This window comes from Camellia sinensis, chromosome 3, assembly GCF_055761805.1.
Source record: "Camellia sinensis isolate YWXY chromosome 3, ASM5576180v1, whole genome shotgun sequence".
Classification (NCBI taxonomy): Eukaryota; Viridiplantae; Streptophyta; class Magnoliopsida; order Ericales; family Theaceae; genus Camellia; species Camellia sinensis.
The window spans coordinates 115,791,121-115,812,639 of record NC_138963.1 but is presented as its reverse complement, the minus strand read 5'-3'; the positions used below and the strand labels follow the sequence as shown (position 1 = coordinate 115,812,639).

The window sequence follows — 21,519 nt, the reverse complement described above, 5'->3', positions numbered from 1 at the left end:
ATAGGTTATATTATAATTAATAGCTTTTTTCATCAAACACTATTAAAAAAACCTCATTAGTTGTTCATTTTTTGCAACAATTTGAATATTATCGCAAAAAATATCACTAATTATAAGTTTTAGCAACAGTTTAAAAAAATCCTTACAAAAGAAGTCACTAATTTTCTACTTTCTACAATAGTTTGAAAATTTCATCACAAAAAAAGTCACTAATTGTAAGTTTTAACGACAATTTATAAAAATTATGACAAAAAAGGTCACTAATTGTCAATTTTTAGCAACATACAAAAAATCGTCACACAAAAATTATTTTTAGCAATGATTTTATTGGGACATATTTTCAATGTGACTTGATAGGAATTAAATCCAACTATTAGGACCTATTGACAGTTTATCCTAATTTGGAATTTAGTCTTTCTTTTAAAATTAATAATTTTGAGACACTTATCAGTCTCTTAATGTGTACACGTAGAAAAAAAATTAACGAAAATTTAGACAGAAAGACCAAATTGAAATTGATAAATTTAAAGTGTAGGGATTAAATTGTTCAATCTGAAATATTAGGGACCAAAGTAAAATTTAAGACAAACTATGAGTGAAAAAGTGTAATTTACTCTTATTTTTTTTAATAAATTAATGGTTAACAATTTAACAAAATATACATTAGAGAAATTGGGTGGGTGGGTGGGTGGGTGGGTGGGTTTGGGGGGGGGGGGGGGGGGGGGGGTGGTTATATGGAGAAAGAAATATGGAATGAAAAAGTGGGTAAAATTTGACTTTGTAGAAATTTTACTTTACATCTAATCGTATTTTGTTTTCAAATATTTTAATTTTTCTAATCAACTCTCAGATTAATTTGATTTATTTATAAAACATCATTTCAAAAAATATTAACTACATCCCTATACTTTCATTAAAATTTTATTTTTTAACATTTTAATTTTGTCCTTAGCACTCAGGAATAAATGTTTTTCATTTTGTCTTTCCAGACTTGATATGTAGTGTGGAATTTACAACTCATTATGTTTTGAGGGTGTATGATCAAGCTCAAGTCATTCCTCATCTTGGTTTCCTGAGTTGAGAAGGCATGCTTTCTAAGCTTGATTTCGGTTACTTTGTGTTTGCATCTTAAATTCGTACAAAGAAAGGAAATCAGAATGTAAAAGTCAGTAAAATTTAACGTATATTCCCAGTTACGCTAAAAAAAATACTAAAACTTCAAATTTAACATAATTACATGATATTGATATCAGTTCATAATAAAGAACACTTTATTATCTCTCTAAGAAAGTAAATATTGATATCAATTCATAATAAAGAGCACTTTATTATCTCTCTAAGAAAGTAAACATTACAATTATTTGGACACGCAAACATATGGAAGAGAGCATGAAGAGACTGCTCTACTCTTATTCCTAGTAAATTATTGCTCTTGACCAAACACGAAAAACCCACTTAAAACAAGAAAAACAAAAAAAAGCAACAACAACAACAAAAAGCAGGACCATATTGATAGAGTTGGAAACTCAGATGTGGAGAAGGGGTTTAATGCCCAAGTCGACGCCCCAAAGCTCAAATTTTCCATTGACAAAATCATAGTGTCCACCCATCAATTTCAGAGTTCCCTTAGCCACCCTATCTTGCACATATGGGTAAGTGAGCAGGTTCACAAGTGACAAATTCACTGCCTCCTGCACATTGAATCAACATTGTAGAATACATTATGGTTTCCAAAAAAAAAAAAAAAAAAAAGAGAGACTGCTTACAATTGGTATTTTTTTCTAGACATATAATGACAAGATTTTCATGCATTGAAACAACCTAAAGTCTATTGATTCTATTTAGGGTTAAAACATTGATGTTTTCCAAAGTATGAGGTATGTGTCATTTTGATTTTTGATTTATTTCTAACCGTGTGAATTTAATCTTTAACTTATTCAATTTGTATTTACATGATTGACACGTTATTTATGTTCAAATTTTATAATGGAAGCAGACATGTTTTTGTCTAATTTTGGATGGAAACGGTGCTAAGGAACCATTTAAACACAAATTGGATTATTTAGAGACTCAAAAGACACAACCGAAATATTAGGGATTAAAAAAAGCACAACACATATTTTGAGAATCAATAGTGTATTTAACAATGTAAGTTATGCTACTTTCTAACAGATTTTAGAGTTCTACTAACAAATCTATATTTTCTTTTGAAATTCAATTTTCTATTTTCTTGTTCTTTTCTTGAGAAAATTTTATTCTACAATCACCATGGTGCCAAAATGGAGAAACCATGTTAAGGGTGGGAGCTCACCCTTTCACATCTCGCGTATTTTTCTTCATCTTTTGCATCTGGAAGCTCAGCTTCCACCTTGGCCTTAGCTGGTAAACCAATTTTGATCCAGTCATGTATGAAGTCACTGCAGTTCACAAAGGAAATCCAATTTGAACATATTGCGAGAATTTACTAATTCGTGCATAGATGTGATCAAGAACATGCTTTTATGCAAAAACCATAAAAATTTACTAATTCGTGCATAGATGTGATCAAGAACATTTCTTCTAGGAAGCTACAATTTCCCCCCAAGCCACAACATGCCTAAGAGGCCTTACTAGGAAGTTGCCCCATCCGCGGGAAGGTCCATAAGTTCCTTAATCCCACCACATCGACTGTGTCCGATGACCAAAATGACTTCCACCTATCATGTAATTTTTCATTGTTAGAGCTCGTGGGCATTGTAAAAACCAAGGAGACTTTGAAAATTTGCCGCTGAAATATGCTCAAAAACGCTCCTAGTCCTTTAAAAGATCAATTTGAACAAATTACTCCTTGAAAGATGTTTTATAGTGCAATTCCCTCTTAAAAGATGAATCAGAGCAAATTACCCATGAAATTAATTAAATGTAGTAATTTCCCCCTAACTAATTGTGCCTTTGAACATCTTTCAGGAAACGATTTGTACTTTTCATCAACTTTCCCTGGCCAAATTGAACTTTTGAAACATCTTTCAAGCAGTAATTTGTTGAAATTGATCTTTTAGATGGATAATTGCATTTTTTTTTTAAAATTCCAAGAGACAACTTGCTCAACTTGATTTTTAGATGGTCAATTATACTTTTCCACGTCTTTCGAAGGGCTAAATTGTCAAAATTCCCCTAAAAGCTACTGTAGTTAAAGATTAAGGAGAGAGTTAATTGAAAATTTTTGAATGAAAATTTTGAAATATGAAATTTGTAGAACTCAAGACTTCAAACCGAAAACAAGAGCAAAATAGTAAAATAGCCAGTCAATGGCCTAGAAACTGGCACGATAGTTACCCCAAGAGCTGCGACCGCATATTCAATGACCGCACCAACTCCCGAGTACCTAAGCTGTGCAACAAAGACAACACTTCATTATCCATACACAATCAATGTGCAATACTATAAGAATTGACCAGAGGATGATATTTGAATTGAAACACAAAATGAGTTAGGAGTGTTTGAATTTGGACCTTGTTAAATCCCGGGACCAAGTTAGCGATGTTGCGAGCCATGAAGGCTTGTCCTGGTTTGAAGTCGAGGACACGAGATGGACAGACCCGGGAGTCAGAGCAGGCAAACACCAAAAACTACGATCGGCGCAAATCAATACCCAAAAAAATAAGAAATTTATCAATGGGATATGGGTTAGGAAAATGTGATTACTAGTAAAAAAAAACTCAACATACTTGGGGTTTCTGGCCTTCAGCAAGTTCTTTGCTGCAAAGTCATCCAAAATCCCAGATAATTTAGAAAACAGATTATGCAAAGTAAAAGCATAAATAATAAATTGAAGTAAAATCAAATGATCCAAAAGTGCAAAATCATTGATCCTGTCATTCTTTTCCAATTATAGTTCTAGTTGATAGACCATGTTTTTTAAAGGGTTAACGAGTATCACAAGCTCATGGGTCGATCTTACTAGCTATTGACACCCCGTTAAAACAATAATACTAGACCATATTGGTTTGTTTGTACTGAAATTTGATAATTAAAAAATGGAAATTCTTCCCTAACTTCTACGTAACTTTTTTTTTTTTTTTAATCAATACACATAAATTTCAAAATTTAAAAAAAAAAATTATAAGGCGTTGTAATATTGTACAACTTACTCAAATTCAGTAACTTTTTTTTTTCAACCAATACCCATAAATTTCAAAATTTTAAAAAAATTATAGAACCTTGTAGTATTGTATAACATACTCAAATTCAGTGGCTTTGAAGTGAAGGAACCCCCTTCTAATAATTTCAACTGGGCTGCCCACATCAATCCTTCTCAATGCTATTTCCTCTTTGGACTCATTGTCTCCATCGTCTCTGCAATCCAACATCATTAATTGAATGCAATTATCATCAGTAATATAGAAGAAAAAAAAATAATCATAATCTAGAAAAAAATAATGTGATTAATTTTGATTTTATCACTTTTAAAATAAATAATCTATTAAAATGATTTATATTTTTAATAAGGTCACTATCACATCATTATTGTTATAAAATTTTCATCACGACTCCAAAGCATATTAATTCAACCCATGGTATAAGAACTGTGAATTGATAAAACATTGGGAAAATTTCAGTCATAGTCCATATTGGTTTCTTTTGTGTTAATTTGATCCTTACAGCTCTAATTGTACTAATTTTACTATTAATTTTTTCACATTACGTCAATTTAATTTAATTCATAACATCATTTTAAAAATTGAACTAAAGTTAATAAGAAAATTAATAATTTCACTCTCCTCAAAGAGATTGCGATATTGAAATCTAATTAATTTGAAATGATGAATTCTTTTTTTAATAAACCAGTTTGCCCTTAATTTCTTGATAAGTGTTATCAATTGAATTAAATTAGCAAAATGTGAAAAATTAAAGGATAAAATTAATACAACTATAATTATAGGGTCCGAATTAATAAAAGAGACAAGTTATAGAGATCACAAATATAATCTATCCTAAAAAAATTAAGCGTATTTTGGTATTTTGTGAGAACCTGAGAAGTTTCTTCATTCCTGTAATGACTGCCTCATTTGAAAGTTGATCAGCCATTCGTTCTTCTTTTTTTCTGCAATTCATAAAATTTTGAACTATGTCACCCTTCAAAATTTTAATTCCAAATAATTATCACCAAGTGCTATTTTATTGTTGTTTGCTATAAATAAATAAATAAAAAGGAGTGTTTTAGTGAATACATATGGGCATACCTTTGATTATAAGGATCCTCTTCTCTTGGAGCCTTGGGGCCAAAGGATAATATCTACTTTGGAAAGGACTTAACACAATTTCTTAGTATGCGATGCAAGTCAAGCTCTTGCTGAGATTTGTATTTATAGGCCAAGTATGGGTGGTTGATTTCATTGAAGATGTGATATGAGGACCCAAAACATTTTTCACAAGGATAATTCCTAAAACTTGTATATGAATGTGCATAGTTGTATTTTAGTGAACAACCCCCCCCCCCCCCCCCCCAAAAAAAAAAGGACCACCTTCACAAGAAACATCTAAGCTCTATATAAGCTCAAAATTTCTATGTTTGCCTTCGCTTGGTATGTCAAAAAGTCTAATTTTTTTGGGTTATTTTAATCATAAAAAAATAAAATAGGTTAAAACGTCAATAAGATAAAATGTCACATCCAAACTATAATTATTTTATTTTTTCTCTCACAAAAATTTAAAAAACTAAAAAACCTATTCTAAATAAGGCTTTTTAGCCCTAGACTAAGGGGTTGTTTGGGATGTCCTAAATAAGTGCACTTTTTGTTTTTTTTGACTAAAAAGTTGAGGAAAAAAATGTGGATGTTTGGGTAAACTTTTTAACTTTTTATGAAAAAATATGTATTAAAGAATTGTATAAAGAAGTGTGTAGGGGAAGATTAGAAATGAAAAGTCAACAGCAATCTGTGGGGAGGAATTGATGGTAAGAAACTATTGGTTAATTTTCGGGCATTGCACTGAACGATTTTGTTCGGACTGTGGGGGCCATCATGGGTCCCATTTTGATAATCTGAACCGTCAATGTGTAGAACTCGTCGAGTACTATATGTGTATAAAAAAATCACGTTGATCGGATATCGATAGCTATTTGATCATATGTGTTTTTTTTTCAATCGTTAATTATAACACCATCTATTTTTTTATACAAAACTGATTTGATCATATAGTTATCGATATCCGATCAATGTAATTTTTTACAGACATATAATACTCGATGAGTTATATATATTGAACGGTTCATATTATCAAGATGGGACCCGTGATGGGCCCCCATTGGCCGAACAACAGTGTGTGAAAATTAAACCAAACTGTGCAATTTTTCCTTTCAAATACAGCACAAGCTTTACGGGTGAAGATGATGAGTTGTACGGCTGTGTGAATTGATGTGTGAAAAATTATTTTTTAATTTTTTTTGGATGAATAGTGATAATTTTTAAGCTTTTTGAGTAATTTTTTGACTTTTTATCTTTTTTAGTAGATCCCAAACCAGGCCTAAAATAACTAAAAAGTCAAAAAAACTAAAAAGGTATCCCAAACAAACCTTAGTGAATATATTAGGCCAAATTTCGATATACTTCATGCCAATCATTTGCACATATTGTTATATCATTTGAAAATAATCATTTAACCGTTGTGTGCTCTTCAAGTGAATAAATTTAGGGTAAATTTCATTTTACTTCTTGTCATAAGGTCAATCTTATAAGGTAACTTTGTAGGTTGTGAATTAGAAAGGACTCACATTATTTTATCGAAATTAACAAAAATTGCATTACACATATCTATATTTTATATCTGCACATAATGTATACTATAAAGAGTGAATTGAATGATCCAGTCCAGGATCAGATTGGATCGTGCTATTGGCCTTATGAGAGCTCACCACGGGTCTCGTTTTGATAATCTGAACCGTTGAATGTGTAGAAATCGTTGAGTACTATATTTTTGTAAAAAATCACGTTGATCAGATATCGATAGCTATGTGATCAAAACAGTTTTTTGTCAACCGTTAATTTGTTCACTGTCCAATTTTTTTAATACGAAACTGATTTGATCATATAGCTATCGATATCTGATCAACGTGATTTTTTATAAACATATAGTACTCGACGAGTTTTACACATTGAACGGTTCAGATTATCAAAACGGAACCCGTGATGGGCCCTCACGAGCCCAATAGCACGGTCTAGTCCGATCCCAGACTGAACGTAAGCCATACCCTTAATTTAAAAGATAAGAAGATAAGTATAATGTCAATTTATAAGTGCCATTAACAGAATTTTTTTTTTTTCTTTTCAAAATATAAAATTAGTTTGACGAAAATTAACACACAAAAATAGTTTCAAGATTTCAAAATTTATTTATCTTCTTAAAAAGATTTATATATAAAAAAAAAAGATGAATTTTTTTTAATTGAATTAAATGTGAACTTTTTGTATAATTTTGTTAAAAAAAAAAAACACTCAACCACACAAGCATATCTCCAAATGATAACGATTATATACACAGAACCTATATCACATCAGTAAGTAAAATGAAATTAGGGGAATTGTTTGTTAGTGGAACAATAATGGAGGTACAAGTTGTTTTGAGATGGGGGTGTAAGTGGAAATTTATGTGTCATACTTGCATTTTTTAATATTTGTGTATATTGTAATATTAGGGATTTTAAAAAATTTATCAAAATTTTTATTAAATGTTTCATGTGAGATTTACATTGAATCCATATAATGTAAATCCCACATCCATATAAAATATTTAGAAAAATTTAATAAAACTTCTAAAATGTTTAGCCTCCGTTTGGGAAGTGGGTTGACTTTTTGACTTTTTGGCTTTTTTGATTATTTTAGCATGAGCTAAAAAGTTTGGTTTGGGAAGGACTTTTTGACTTTTTGGCTTTTTTAGCTTTTTTTGTGAGAGAAGAATGTAATGATTATGGGTTGGATGTGATATTTTATTTTTTGTAGCTAAAATAGCCTATTTTATCTTTTATGACTAAAATAGCTAAAAAAGCCCCATTTAGCTCTTGCCAAACGGAGCCTTAACCTTTTTTTTTAACTATAAAGTAATTCCCCAATGAAATTTACCCATAGTATCTAATTATGAAACAATGACCAAGTCCACACGAAAAGACCCCAACTTTTAATATAAGTCAAAAACAATCTCTATCTCTCCCTCTCACACGTTTTACTCGCTATCTACGTATCTATTTATCTATATATCATATAAGAAAAATGAGTTTTTTATTGCGGAGGTTTGTGAGAATTTAAAGTCTCATTTTATAATTATTAATTCTTATAATTTTAAAAATATTTAAAAATAATTTTATTGGCTAACAAAGAAATTATAAATTAAAGAGAAAAAAAACAAAGAATCACCTAAAATTTTGAATTAAAAGTTCCTAAAATCTCTCCCCAATATTTCTTCATTTTCTAAATCTCATCCCATGACAAAATAATTATACATTAAAAAAAAAAAACAAAAATCTCATCTCATAACAAAATAATTGTATATTTAAAATAAATTAAAAAAATGCCATAGATTAAAAAGAACGTAAAATTACAATTGCTAATTTTTATAATTTTAAAAATATTTAAAAATAGTATTATTGGCTAACAAAGTAACGGTAGATTAAAAAAATAACAACCTAAAATTGCTAATTTTTGTAATCTTAAAAATAATACTATTGGCTCACAAAGTAAGGCCAAGTTTGGGTAGTTTAAAAAAAGTCAAAAAGTCAAAAAGTTATTCAAAAAGTTAAAAAGTCATTACTATTCACCAAAAGTCAACAATTACGACTGCACAATTCTCAATTCTAATTTTCCCCTACAAACTAATTTTTACAATTTTTTATTACACATTTTTCCATAAAAAGTCAAAAAGTTAACCCAAACATTCATATTTTCAACCTCAACTTTTTAGTCTAAAAAGACAAAAAGTGCACTTATTTAGTCTTCCCAAACTTGGCCTAAGTATAGATTTTTTTAAAAATAATTGAATTATAAGTTCTTAAAATCTCTCTCCTAATATTTATCTCTTTCCTAAATCTCATAATTTATCTATCTATCTATATCTATATATTATGTAAGGAAAATGAAATTTCTAACCCACAAACCTTATGGGAGCTTCAATATCCCAATCTTAATTTTTTTATTTTTTTATTTTAAAAAAAAAAGCCTCAGCATTTATTGACTTCTCCGAACCCACAAGGTTTTTTTAACTTCTCGCATGCCAACTACCGCATCATTTTCAATTTCTCCCATACATTATGGTTAGTAATGGGATTGTTAAATTATTTTTAGGAAAAATCTAAAAAAATAGTTTGTAAATTAAAAAAAATATCTAAAACAAATATAAATTCTTATTAAAAAAATAACAAGTTGCAATTGCCAAAAAATAGAGAGAGAGAGAGAAAACTACACTGCAAAAAATAATTTGTATATTAAAAAAATATCTAAAACAAATATAATTTTTTATTAAAAAACTAACAGGTTGCAATTGCAAAGAAGAAAGAGAGAAAAAAATTACACTGTATATTTTATTAAAATCTAAAAGAAAATAATTTGTATATTAAAAAAAATCTAAAACAAATTTAAATTCTTATTAAAAAAATAACATGTTGCAATTGTGAAGAAAAAAAAATTTACACTGTGCATTCATTAAAATCTAAAAAAAAATAATTTCTGAGAGGGTAATTTTTGGGAAAAATTGGGCCGAGCTTCGAGTTGGGTTTTGAGGCCCAAAACGCAGAGGACTAGGTAAAAAGGCCGTACTAAATACTCCGGCCTAGAGGGCAAGGTTACTCCGGCCTTGGGGAGACAAAGTTACTTCGGCCCAAGGAGGTGAGTTTATTCCGGTTCAAGAAGAGATAGTTGCTTCGGCCCAAGGAAGAATAAGGCTACTCCGGTCCAGAGACAACTCGGAGTTAGGCCGGTCTTAGAGTTAGTCCGGTCGCAGTATGTTCTGGGAAGACCGGTTTCGGAATTAGTCCGGTCGTGACACACTCTGGTTAAGTCAGTCAGAACTTGTTACTTGGAAGTTTGATCTAAGCACACCAAGGTTGAACAGGGGCAGCCGAAGTAATGAGTTAAAGGAGAAGACCGAGCTAAGGATAGTTCGGCCTTCTCTGTGGCTCAGCATAGCCAGTGTTATTTCGGTCATGTGGTAGTTCGGCTATGGAGAAAACCATCCCACTTGGTTTAAGCAGTGGGGGAGGGTGTAAAAGGATAAGCATTATCCTTTGGAGTATGAATCCTAGGAGGACTCTGCATGGAGAAATACAAGTCCTACCAGGATTGTGCCAGAGGAAACTTATAAAAGCTCACAAGCATCACCTGGGAGGAGGTAATTGAACACAATCTTTCTGAGAACTTAGAGCTTTGTCTATTTGTCAAGTTTTCTGACTTAGGCATCGGAGAGGTTTCCGGCACACACCCGCCGGCTAGCTCACGTTTGTGTTTTCAGGTGACAAAGCGACGTCGTACGGAGAAGCGTGGACTTGGTCAACAGGATTATACGAGGAGAATTATTTCCTCCCCGTACAATTGGCGCCGTCTGTGGGAAAAACAGACAAGAACAAAAAACCTCTTGACTAAGCTTCTCCTTTTCTCATTCAATGGCACACATTGAAGACTTGCCGCAGTCTGCCGTCGACGGATTGACTCCAGAAGGGGGCGCAAGGCGTGAAGGGTTACCTGCTGTCCTTCCCATGGCGGACTTGGAGCCCCAACAACATAATTCCAGGAGGAGTGGCAGGGGAAGGCGGAATAGCAGCCCTCGTCACTCTCAAAGTCCTGACAGGCAAAGGAGGAGGATTGATCCCCAAGCCCTGGAAGATCGCGTGAAGGAACAAGATGAACTAATTCGAAGGATGGCGGCGGACATGGAGGCATTAAAACGCCAGATAAAGACTAAAGATGGGGCGACAGGAGAGGGGCGCAAGCACAAGACGCCCCCTCGCCACTCAGAGAATCGTAGTAGGAACACTACACCCTCCCAAGGAGAGAGCAGGAGCCTCAGGACTGGCGACACTCACTCCTTATCTTCCAGGACTCGTCACTCCAGGTCTGAGAGGACGAGATCCGAAAGATCATACACTGAAGGAAGCACGTATTGGCCTTCCCATTCACACCAAACCAGATCTAGACAAACAGAACTGCCCAGATCATCCGACTCACGAACCGTGCTCGAGGAAAAAGCACGATGCAAGGAGGATGCCAGGGCAAGGGATCCACACCGTGTTTCGGCCTTACAACGGTTGGCTCCTCGGACGCATGGAAGCGTCGAGGTTGGAATGCCAATACCGCGACCGGCCTACGAACCAACGGACAAGGCATTGGCTAGACTACAGACTTCACCGTTTGTTCCAGCAATCGAAAACGCGCCCCTACCATCAGGCTTCCTTCAGCCGAAATTCACCACATATGAAGGGAAGACGGACCCGTATTCACACCTAAGCCACTTTCGCCAAGTCATGGCTGTGTACAGGCGAAACGAGGCCTTAATGTGTATACTCTTCCCATCAAGCCTTGGCGACTTGGGCTTGACTTGGTTCGAGAAGCTCCCAGAGGACAGCATAGCCTCCTGGGCCCAATTGGCAGAAGCGTTCGTAACGAGGTTTCGAACAAACACTAAAACACCGGTGGAGATAGACCAATTACTCTCCATCGACATGGGTGAAAAAGAGACCCTCAGATCTTACAACAGTCGCTACTGGGAGACATTCAACCAGATTGGAGACTGCCCCACCAATCTGGCCATTGCGCAATATAAGAGAGGCCTACCAGTAGGGAATAGACTAAGGGATTCAATTACAATAACGCCACCCCTCACCATGGAGGCCCTGATGGAGAGAGTGCATCAACACATCAGGGTAGAAGAAGATGGCGCACGTGCCAAGGAAAAATCAAGTGCGACCGTAGTACCAGAAAAGAAAACCTCAGCGAAGGTCAACACGGTGGACCGAAGCAACAAAAACGGGCGTGGCAGACGAGATAACGGAGAAGACCCAGACAAAAAATGGTTGAGAATCCGCACTGCCATAACAACGGTGTTCAAGAAACCAATATATCAGATCCTGAGCGAAATAAGAGATGAGCCTTTCGTCAAGTGGCCAGCCAAGCTAGGAGAAGCCCAGAAAGACTACGACGACAGATCACGGTGCACATTCCACCAAGAAAAGGGGCACCGAACTGAGAATTGCACGCCACTGAAACAGCACTTGGAGGAATTGGTGGCAGCAGGCCACTTGGACGAATACATTGAAGGAGCGCAACCGGCCCCCCAAGATCATAATGACCATCCCAATAGAATGCCAATCGATGCACCACCTCAAGGCATTATCAATGTAATTCATGGAGTTTTTGAACCTGAGCGCGTGTGCGAGCTCAGAGGTTCAATCAAGAAGGCTGAGCACTTCAGAGAAGTATTAAGTGCCCAACCTACCATCAAGAAGGGGAGGACAGAGGCAACAAACGTCATGACTTTTTCTGATAAAGACTTGGAACGAATTTACTGCCCCCACAATGATGCCCTGGTCGTCACTCTCCGAGTCAAGGATTTTGACGTCAAGCGGATTCTGATTGACCAGGGTAGTTCATGTGAAATCATGTACTACGAGACATTCAAGCAATTGAAGCTGCAAGACAAAGACTTGGCACCTGCCGTATCTCCCCTAATTGGGTTCAACTCCATGCCAGAATGGCCCGTCGGCAAAATCATTCTTCCAGTCAGAGCAGGAACCGTGACAAAACAAGTGGAGTTCTGGGTATTGAAGGTCCCCTCCACTTACAACATCATCTTGGGCAGAACATGGCTGCATGCCATGCGATCAGTGGCGTCGTCCTACCACCAAGTAATGCGGTTCCCCAACAACACTAGCATAATTGAAGAATTCTATGGAGATCAGATCATGTCAAAGCAATGCTTCGTCACGGCGAATGACAGCCGCGCTGCCAAAGGATATGTTCATGCGGTGGAAGAACCGGAGAGTAATGAGCTATTCACAAATGTCGGCAAAGCGGCGGATCGGAAAGCAGTGGAGGACCAGGAGATGGCAAAGTTAAAGCCAAACTGGGAAGGTCCTTACAAAGTGGTTTGATTAACAGACAAAGGGGCACCTAGAAGACAAGGACGGCAAAACAATCCCTAGGCCATGGAACACGGCCAACCTCAAGTTATTTTACTTTTAGTTTTTCTCTTTCGAGCATATGTAATTTTTTCTTTTCTCAATAAAACAAGAAATTCTTTTTAGCACAAGTCGTTCCTTGTAAAAGTTAGCTTTAGTAAAGATTAGGCGCATAGCAAGCACTTTATTCTAGGTTAGCTGGAAAAACTAACTTAGAGGTTGGCTGGAATATACCAACACCCTTCCTAAGCCCAGGATAAGGATCCAGGCTGCAGGACGTTTGGTCGGAATAACCAAACATTATTCTAAGTTAGCCGGAAAAACTAACTTAGAGGTTGGCTGGAATAAACCAACACCCTTCCTAAGCCCAGGATAAGGATCCAGGCTACAGGACGTTTGGTCGGAATAACCAAACATTATTCTAAGTTAGCCGGAAAAACTAACTTAGAGGTTGGCTGGAATAAACCAACACCCTTCCTAAGCCCAGGATAAGGATCCAGGCTGCAGGACGTTTGGTCGGAATAACCAAACATTATTCTAAGTTAGCCGGAAAAACTAACTTAGAGGTTGGCTGGAATAAACCAACACCCTTCCTAAGCCCAGGATAAGGATCCAGGCTGCAGGACATTTTGGTCGGAATAACCAAATACTAACTTCGATGGTTGGCTGAAATAAACCAACACTTGATACTCTTCAGCCGAAGTAAGGGTATGGCTGAAGAGTGGTTGGCTGGAATAAACCAACTCTTGTTACTCTTCAGCCGAAGTAAGGGCATGGCTGAAGAGTGGTTGGCTGGAATAAACCAACACTTGTAACTCTTCAGCCGAAGTAAGTGTATGGCTGAAGAGTGGTTGGCTGGAATAAACCAACTCTTGTTACTCTTCAGCCGAAGTAAGGGTATGACTGAAGAGTGGTTGGCTGGAATAAACCAACACCTGTTACTCTTCAGCCGAAGTAAGTGCATGGCTGAAGAGTGGTTGGCTGGAATAAACCAACACTTGATACTCTTCAGCCGAAGTAAGGGTATGGCTGCAGAGTGGTTGGCTGGAATAAACCAACTCTTGTTACTCTTCAGCCGAAGTAAGGGTATGGCTGAAGAGTGGTTGGCTGGAATAAACCAACTCTTGTTACTCTTCAGCCGAAGTAAGGGTATGGCTGAAGAGTGGTTGGCTGGAATAAACCAACTCTTGTTACTCTTCAGCCGAAGTAAGGGCATGGCTGAAGAGTGGTTGGCTGGAATAAACCAACACTTGTAACTCTTCAGCCGAAGTAAGTGTATGGCTGAAGAGTGGTTGGCTGGAATAAACCAACTCTTGTTACTCTTCAGCCGAAGTAAGGGTATGGCTGAAGAGTGGTTGGCTGGAATAAACCAACACCTGTTACTCTTCAGCCGAAGTAAGTGCATGGCTGAAGAGTAGTTGGCTGGAATGAACCAACACTTTGTACTCCTCAGCCGAAGTGATTATATCGGCTAAGGAGTGGTTGGCTAGTAAGCATATTTTAACCAGCCTAAACCGAAATAACAGTTGAAGTAAGTGAAGGCATTACAAAGTACAAGCATACATATCACAACCGGAATAAGAGTTGAAGTAAAGTTTTCATTCAACAGAGAAGTCATTACAAAAGGGCATAGTTCGGTCACAGAGTAAAAAAAGTACAAAATCAGGAAAAAAGATCTTCGATCTCGGCGTCGAAGGCAGCATCGGCGTCAACTCGAAGACCGATTTCTGGCGCAAGGACGTTTTCAGAAGAAAGAATGGTTTCGGCTGGAGCCACGGTTTCACTTGGTTGATCAATAGTTAGATCTTCCACCATGGGCTCCGACCGAACTACCTGATCTGCATTCACAACCGAAGTATCCTCAGGGGCAGAGTCTTCATCAGAGTCTTCATCATCTGAGCCCTCAAGGAACTGTTGTTGCATGGCCGTGGCATATTCCATCAGGGAGTTCGGTATAAAGTAGGCTGGAGGGTTGAAAACCTCGGTCTGAGGATCATGACCGAGCTTCTCAACGGCTCCCCTCCAGCCGCACTTAAAGAAAAGCTCCTTGGCAGCATTGCATTGTTGGGCGTAAGCATCCTCTGCCCTCTTGAAACCTTGTTTGTCAGCCTCCTTTGCCTTCTCCTTCATTTCGGCGTCTTTCTTTCTTTCGAGCTTTACCAGCTCACGCAAGTACTTGTCCTTCAGAGCAATGGCAGTCTTTTGTTTTTCAGCTTCGGCCGAACTAACCATTTCGGTCAGTCGGCCGACCTCGCCTCGGAGTTCGGCCAGTTCGTTTCTGGCCTCTGCCAGTTCGGCCGATTTCGCCTCTGCTTCGGCCGCTGCCTGCCTAGTCACTTTCCTCAGCTCCAGTACTTTCCTATGGGTGATTTGGTTCTTCTGAATGGCCTGACAAAGCAACTTCCTGTTAGCCGAAGAAAAAGTTGAAAAGAAAAAGAGAAAAAAAAAGAAATGCGACCGAAGTTACTAACCAGAATCATTGATTTAGTCGCAGACCGAATGGACTTCAGCTCGGTGGTCAACTGTTTCTGGTGATGCTCCATGTCTTTGGGCAGACACACGCTCTTGGCCAGATTGATGGCCAACAGGTGGTCTTTCTCAGCAACAACCGAGTCTGTGTCTAGAATGTCTCGGTCGTTGAAGGTTAGTTTCGGTGCCCAGCAGCCGATGGTTCGGTCGGAAGACTCCGGTTGGGGGCTCGGTGGTAAGCTCGGCTGAATAGCAGGTTCTTCATCAACCAAAACTTGTTCGGTTTCGGCAGTTCGGGCACGTTTGGTTCGGCGGGAAGAGGATGGCTGTTGAGATGGGAGGGCCACAACTGCAGGCTGCGATTGACTGGGAGGCGTTACTTCGAGCCTAGTTGTTTCGGTGAGAAGGGCCCTAACTCTGCTTCTCTTCGCCATCTCCTCTTCGGCGGTTAGTGGGACAAGTCTTATTTCGGGCAAAATAGGGTCCGGTTCAGGTGCTTCTTCAAGAAAGAAGTCTGTCACTCTTGCTTTTCTGCGACCGCTGTACCGGTAGGTCGGCTCAAAGTTCAGAAGCTTTGCCCAACTTCTTTCTTTAATCCGTAGGGCGGCTCGTAAAATTGCAAGGTTTGGGTAACTATATAAGGAATGAAGATGGGCGAAATCTGCCAAAAAGACAAGTGTTAGTTCGGTTAATAGACTAACAAGAGCCGAAATAAAATACAAAGAAGAAGACCGAAGTTAAATTACCAGGCTCTCCCATTTTCCAATTTATAGGTCGGCCAGGAATTTAGGCTTGAAAATCTTCAAAGTTCCCAGAGACCCAAAAGAAATCATCATCATTAAGGTCTTTGTCCGGTGTATGCTTAATTATCTTCTCTCGGCGGCGGCGGATCCTAAGGTAATAGACCCACCCAGCATTCTTCGAGCCGATGGAATACTGATGGAATATTTCGGCTAGGCCAAGGTTTAAACCGGTTTGGTGGTTCAGTGCGGCTATTCCCATTATGATACGGTATGTATTGGTGGACAGTTGGGTGGGGCATAACCTAGTCTGTCTAAGAAATTCGCAGATTAGCGGTTGGACAGGAAACCGTAGTCCGGTTTCTATTATGGATTGAAGGGTAAAAGGGACGAAGCCTTCATTGTCCCAGGGAGTAGCATCCTTTTCGGCCAACGTCAGATGGACGTCGTCAGGAATTTGGTAATCTTCCCTAAATTCGGCCATGCCACCAGGGGTCTCAACTAGATATCTATACTTACCCATCTGGTGAATAAATTACGAATAAATTATTTCGGTACAAAAATTTGGCTCAGTAGCTCGGTTGAGCACACGCAGGAGTGCCTGGGCAACCTAAGTCTGCAAGGTAGAAAACAAAGGGGTTAAGCACAGATCGTTGGACCGCGCTACAAATTATAAGCAAGATATACAAATCCTACTTCGGCTTAGTGGGCTGGTTCTACCTCGGCCCATCAGAAGGTTTGTTAGCTCGGTTTTGAGCAGTTTAGACCGGTTTAACGTCTAGGGGCAGCTTTCTGAGTTCGGTCTAAAAAACTAAGAAAGCTGGTTTAGTCCCAAGGCCTAAATCGGTTGCAGTAAGGGGAAAGTTACTTCGGTTGAGCCCCTAGGGGCGGCTTTCAGAGTTCGGTTTAAGAACTAAGAAAGTCGGTTTGGCCCCAAAATCTTAGTGCGGTTATAGACCGAAGTACCTAGTTCGGTATATGCAAGCTTGTTCGGTGATCTTATCTTGGCTAGAGTGGTTCAGAAGACACTACTGATATTCCTACAAGTTCTAGTTCGGTTATGTTCTGAATTTATCTACATACATAACACAAACGGTATCCTAGTTCGGTCGGGACGTGATTCTGGATCAAAATCGAGTTTTCTCTAGGGTATATGACATATACTCATGGGTTCTACTGGTTTCTTCATAAAAATACAAAAGCAAAGCAGACAAATGAAGAAAAATGTTTGCAAAAAGCATACAAAACAAAAACAGATGGAAAAACAAATAAAAAAAGCGAGAAGGGTAGGCTTACTTACCAGATTGGAGAAGAAGAAGCTAAAGATGGAGCAGTAGCAGCAATGGAGGCACGAACACAGTAAGCTCAAAGCTCAAAAACTCAGGAAACAGAGGAGAAGAGAAAATGAAGAATGGAAGGTGAAGTGATCCGAGAAAGAGTAGAAAGGTTGTTTTGTGAAAGAAGGGAGAGAAAAAGGCGGCAAAGAGAAGCGGGAACAGTACAAAAATTCTGAAGGGCGGCATGACAGTTGGCCACAGCTTATCAGAGTTTGCCACGTGTCACTGGAATGGGAAGCGTTACAGTCGCTGTGATTGAAGAGACGTTTTGACCGGACATAGTGATACCCGAGGTAAACTTAGCTCGGCTGGAAAGGCTAAAGGGTTTTTAGCTCGGCTGAAAAAGCGTAACAAATTCTAGCTCGGCCAGAAGGCTGGTAATCCCAATCATGTTGCACAGATGGAATTAAGGGGCAATTGAGAGGGTAATTTTTGGGAAAAATTGGGCCGAGCTTCGAGTTGGGTTTTGAGGCCCAAAACGCAGAGGACTAGGTAAAAAGGCCGTACTAAATACTCCGGCCTAGAGGGCAAGGTTACTCCGGCCTTGGGGAGACAAAGTTACTTCGGCCCAAGGAGGTGAGTTTATTCCGGCTCAAGAAGAGATAGTTGCTTCGGCCCAAGGAAGAATAAGGCTACTCCGGTCCAGAGACAACTCGGAGTTAGGCCGGTCTTAGAGTTAGTCCGGTCGCAGTATGTTCTGGGAAGACCGGTTTCGGAATTAGTTCGGTCGTGACACACTCTGGTTAAGTCAGTCAGAACTTGTTACTTGGAAGTTTGATCTAAGCACACCAAGGTTGAACAGGGGCAGCCGAAGTAATGAGTTAAAGGAGAAGACCGAGCTAAGGATAGTTCGGCCTTCTCTGTGGCTCAGCATAGCCAGTGTTATTTCGGTCATGTGGTAGTTCGGCTATGGAGAAAACCATCCCACTTGGTTTAAGCAGTGGGGGAGGGTGTAAAAGGATAAGCATTATCCTTTGGAGTATGAATCCTAGGAGGACTCTGCATGGAGAAATACAAGTCCTACCAGGATTGTGCCAGAGGAAACTTATAAAAGCTCACAAGCATCACCTGGAAGGAGGTAATTGAACACAATCTTTCTGAGAACTTAGAGCTTTGTCTATTTGTCAAGTTTTCTGACTTAGGCATCGGAGAGGTTTCCGGCACACACCCGCCGGCTAGCTCACGTTTGTGTTTTCAGGTGACAAAGCGACGTCGTACGGAGAAGCGTGGACTTGGTCAACAGGATTATACGAGGAGAATTATTTCCTCCCCGTACAATTTCTATATTAAAAAAATAACTAAAACAAATATAAATTTTTATTAAAAAAATAACAGGTTGCAATTGTAAAAAACAAAAAACAAAAAAAAAAACATTGTGCATTTCATAAGTAATGCTAAAAAAATGTGTTAAGTATTTATGTAAAGACTTGACACGAGTTCACTCTCAAATTAACAAGTGAATGTAGATGAAACCAACGAACTTAACTTTAATGGCTAACAAATATTGAAAACCCGACCATTGAAGCCTAATAACTATTAATTAATAGAATTCAACAATTGAAATGTCTCAAACCACATCGCTTTATCTTCTCAAATATTCTCTTTTTTGGTTCTTGCATTTATTCTAACATTAATAGAGAATTGAACGTGTGGAAGACTGAGAGATATTAAAATTATAAATTGAGTTATGTAATTGTTGTGATGAAAGATAAAGGTTGTCTTCCTCTTCTATGACGATTTATCTGGTTACACTTCCAATTAAAACATCAAGTGTACTTCTACATCATCATTAAATATTGATTTCATTTTTTTAAGACATTTTGTCTCACAAATCCTTGTGTTTTGTGTTATGAAATTTATTATATCTGTATTTGGTAAAGTTATTAGATGCACCTAATGCAAAAAGTGCAAACTATTTTAATATCATTTTCGGCATTAGAAGCACAAAAAATACAACGCTGATTGAGGGCCCGAGACTTCGGGGCTCGAATGCCCCGAAAGTCCATTTTAGGTAAAAAAAAAAAAAAAAAAAAAGGAAAAAAGAAAGAAAAAAAAAAACAGTTTCCAAAATTGGAAATTAGGGGTATTAGGGGCAATTTTTTTAGGGCCACCAATCATTTTCCCAAAAAATATACACAAAAAATGTATGAATAGACATGATTTTACAAAATTTGTTTGTGAGTCTCATTTCTTGAAAATCTTATAATTCATTTTTTTGTATTATATTTTATGTTTGGTTAAATTTACGTATGTTTTTTTTATATAGTTTTATTTGTTTTCTTTAAAATTTTGTTTTTTAAAATTAATTAATAAATAAATAAATCATTTTCTATTTCAAACAATTTTATTTTTGTTATTATTTTTTATTTTTTCTTAAAGTATTTTTAGTTTTGGGCAATTACTCTTTTTTTTTCTATATATTGTAATTTTATGCATTTTAAATGTACGATGTTTTCACTAATACGCTCGAAGATACACTATAAAAGATGTATCATGCGAAAATCAAGTAAGAAGAAGAAAATAAATAAAATAATACAATAAATGTGGAGCAAAGACCAAAAATCAAAACTCCCAAAACAAGCAAGCAAACAAACAAGTAAGTAGAATAGAATGTTTAACAATATATATTTGAAAATTTGCAACAAATTTTTATAACTTTCCTTTTTACTAAGAAAATTCTATTTGGCACTAGCTAGATAAAATGTTTGTAAAATATATATATTTTTTTAAAAAAAAAATTGAACTTAAAACTATAGTAAATTTATGTAAGCATAATTGCTAAGCACATTTTGTTATTTAATGTATAATATTTATATTGACAACTGTTTTCAGGTTTATTTTTTTTAAGTATTTATATAGAAGTAAAAAAATGTCGTTAGGAATAAATTTTTTCTTAATTTAATTATAAACTTTGTTAGTACATTATTTTAAAATTTTGAATAAAAGCAAACATCAAATAATTAATTAAAGATATGCTGCATTTGTTATATTCTTTTTCTGTGTGCAACAAAATTAAAAATTGCAATTCACATATATATACAAATAATTGTAAACACAACCAATGCATAGTACGGGTGGAACATTAGTTATATATTATACCAAAGTGACTTTTCAACTTAAGTGTTTCAAAACCTTAAATCTAATTTTTTGAAATTTTGATTTTTATAAAAAAAAAATTAAAACATCTATTAGTTATTCCAAGGACATAAATATTAACCTTCAAAATTATTTAATGCAAATATATTGCTAGTCAATAACCCCCCCCCCAAAAAAAAAAAAAAAAAAAAAAACATACAATTCTCAACCCCCTTTCCTCTCTCAAAATAATAAGCCTATATTTCAAAAAAATATAAATTCTATACAATCTTCTCTCTCCTGAAATAAATCTAATGAAAAGGAAACTCTTTGTGACGACCGGGTCCTTTTTCCCTTTTTCTTTCTTTCTTTCTTTCTTTCTTTCTTTCTTTCTTTCTTCGCTTCGTTCTCCTTTTATCTTCGTTGGATTTGAAACGTCCGGAAATGGTTCTCTAAATTGTAGTTCTAGTTTTTATTTCGTTCGGTGTTGAATTTCGGTTGTTTCGGAGGGTGCGCGGGTGAGTCCGGAGTGCTGGGAGCGAAGTATGAAATTTGGGCTGCTGGGCCTAGGCCACACGTGCAGGATTAAGCCGCACGAGCGGCGGGAGAGGCCGCACGAGCAGTAAGGGTGGAAACATAGAACCTTGCATACTGAAATCGACGCACGAGTAGAGGAAGTGAGCCGCACGAGTAGTGGAGGTGGGCCGCTCGAGCAGTTGGGGCCGCCGCACGAGCGATTAAAGCTGCCGCACGTGCTGGGAGA

The 21,519-nt window shown here is 37.1% G+C and overlaps 1 protein-coding gene across 1 annotated transcript; it reads right to left on the bottom strand.

Moving 5' to 3' along the window:
* Positions 1-1,297: 1,297 nt before the first annotated feature.
* Positions 1,298-5,542, bottom strand: LOC114320792 (carbonic anhydrase 2). Its single transcript, XM_082920565.1, has 9 exons — positions 5,223-5,542; positions 5,012-5,083; positions 4,222-4,335; positions 3,708-3,738; positions 3,492-3,608; positions 3,316-3,369; positions 2,611-2,696; positions 2,312-2,417; positions 1,298-1,691 (listed from the first exon to the last, which is right to left on the bottom strand). Exons 2-9 carry the CDS (start codon positions 5,065-5,067, stop codon positions 1,527-1,529), a joined length of 729 nt encoding a protein of 242 aa, XP_082776691.1. The 5' UTR covers positions 5,068-5,083; positions 5,223-5,542; the 3' UTR covers positions 1,298-1,526.
* Between the last annotated feature and the right edge of the window lie 15,977 nt (positions 5,543-21,519).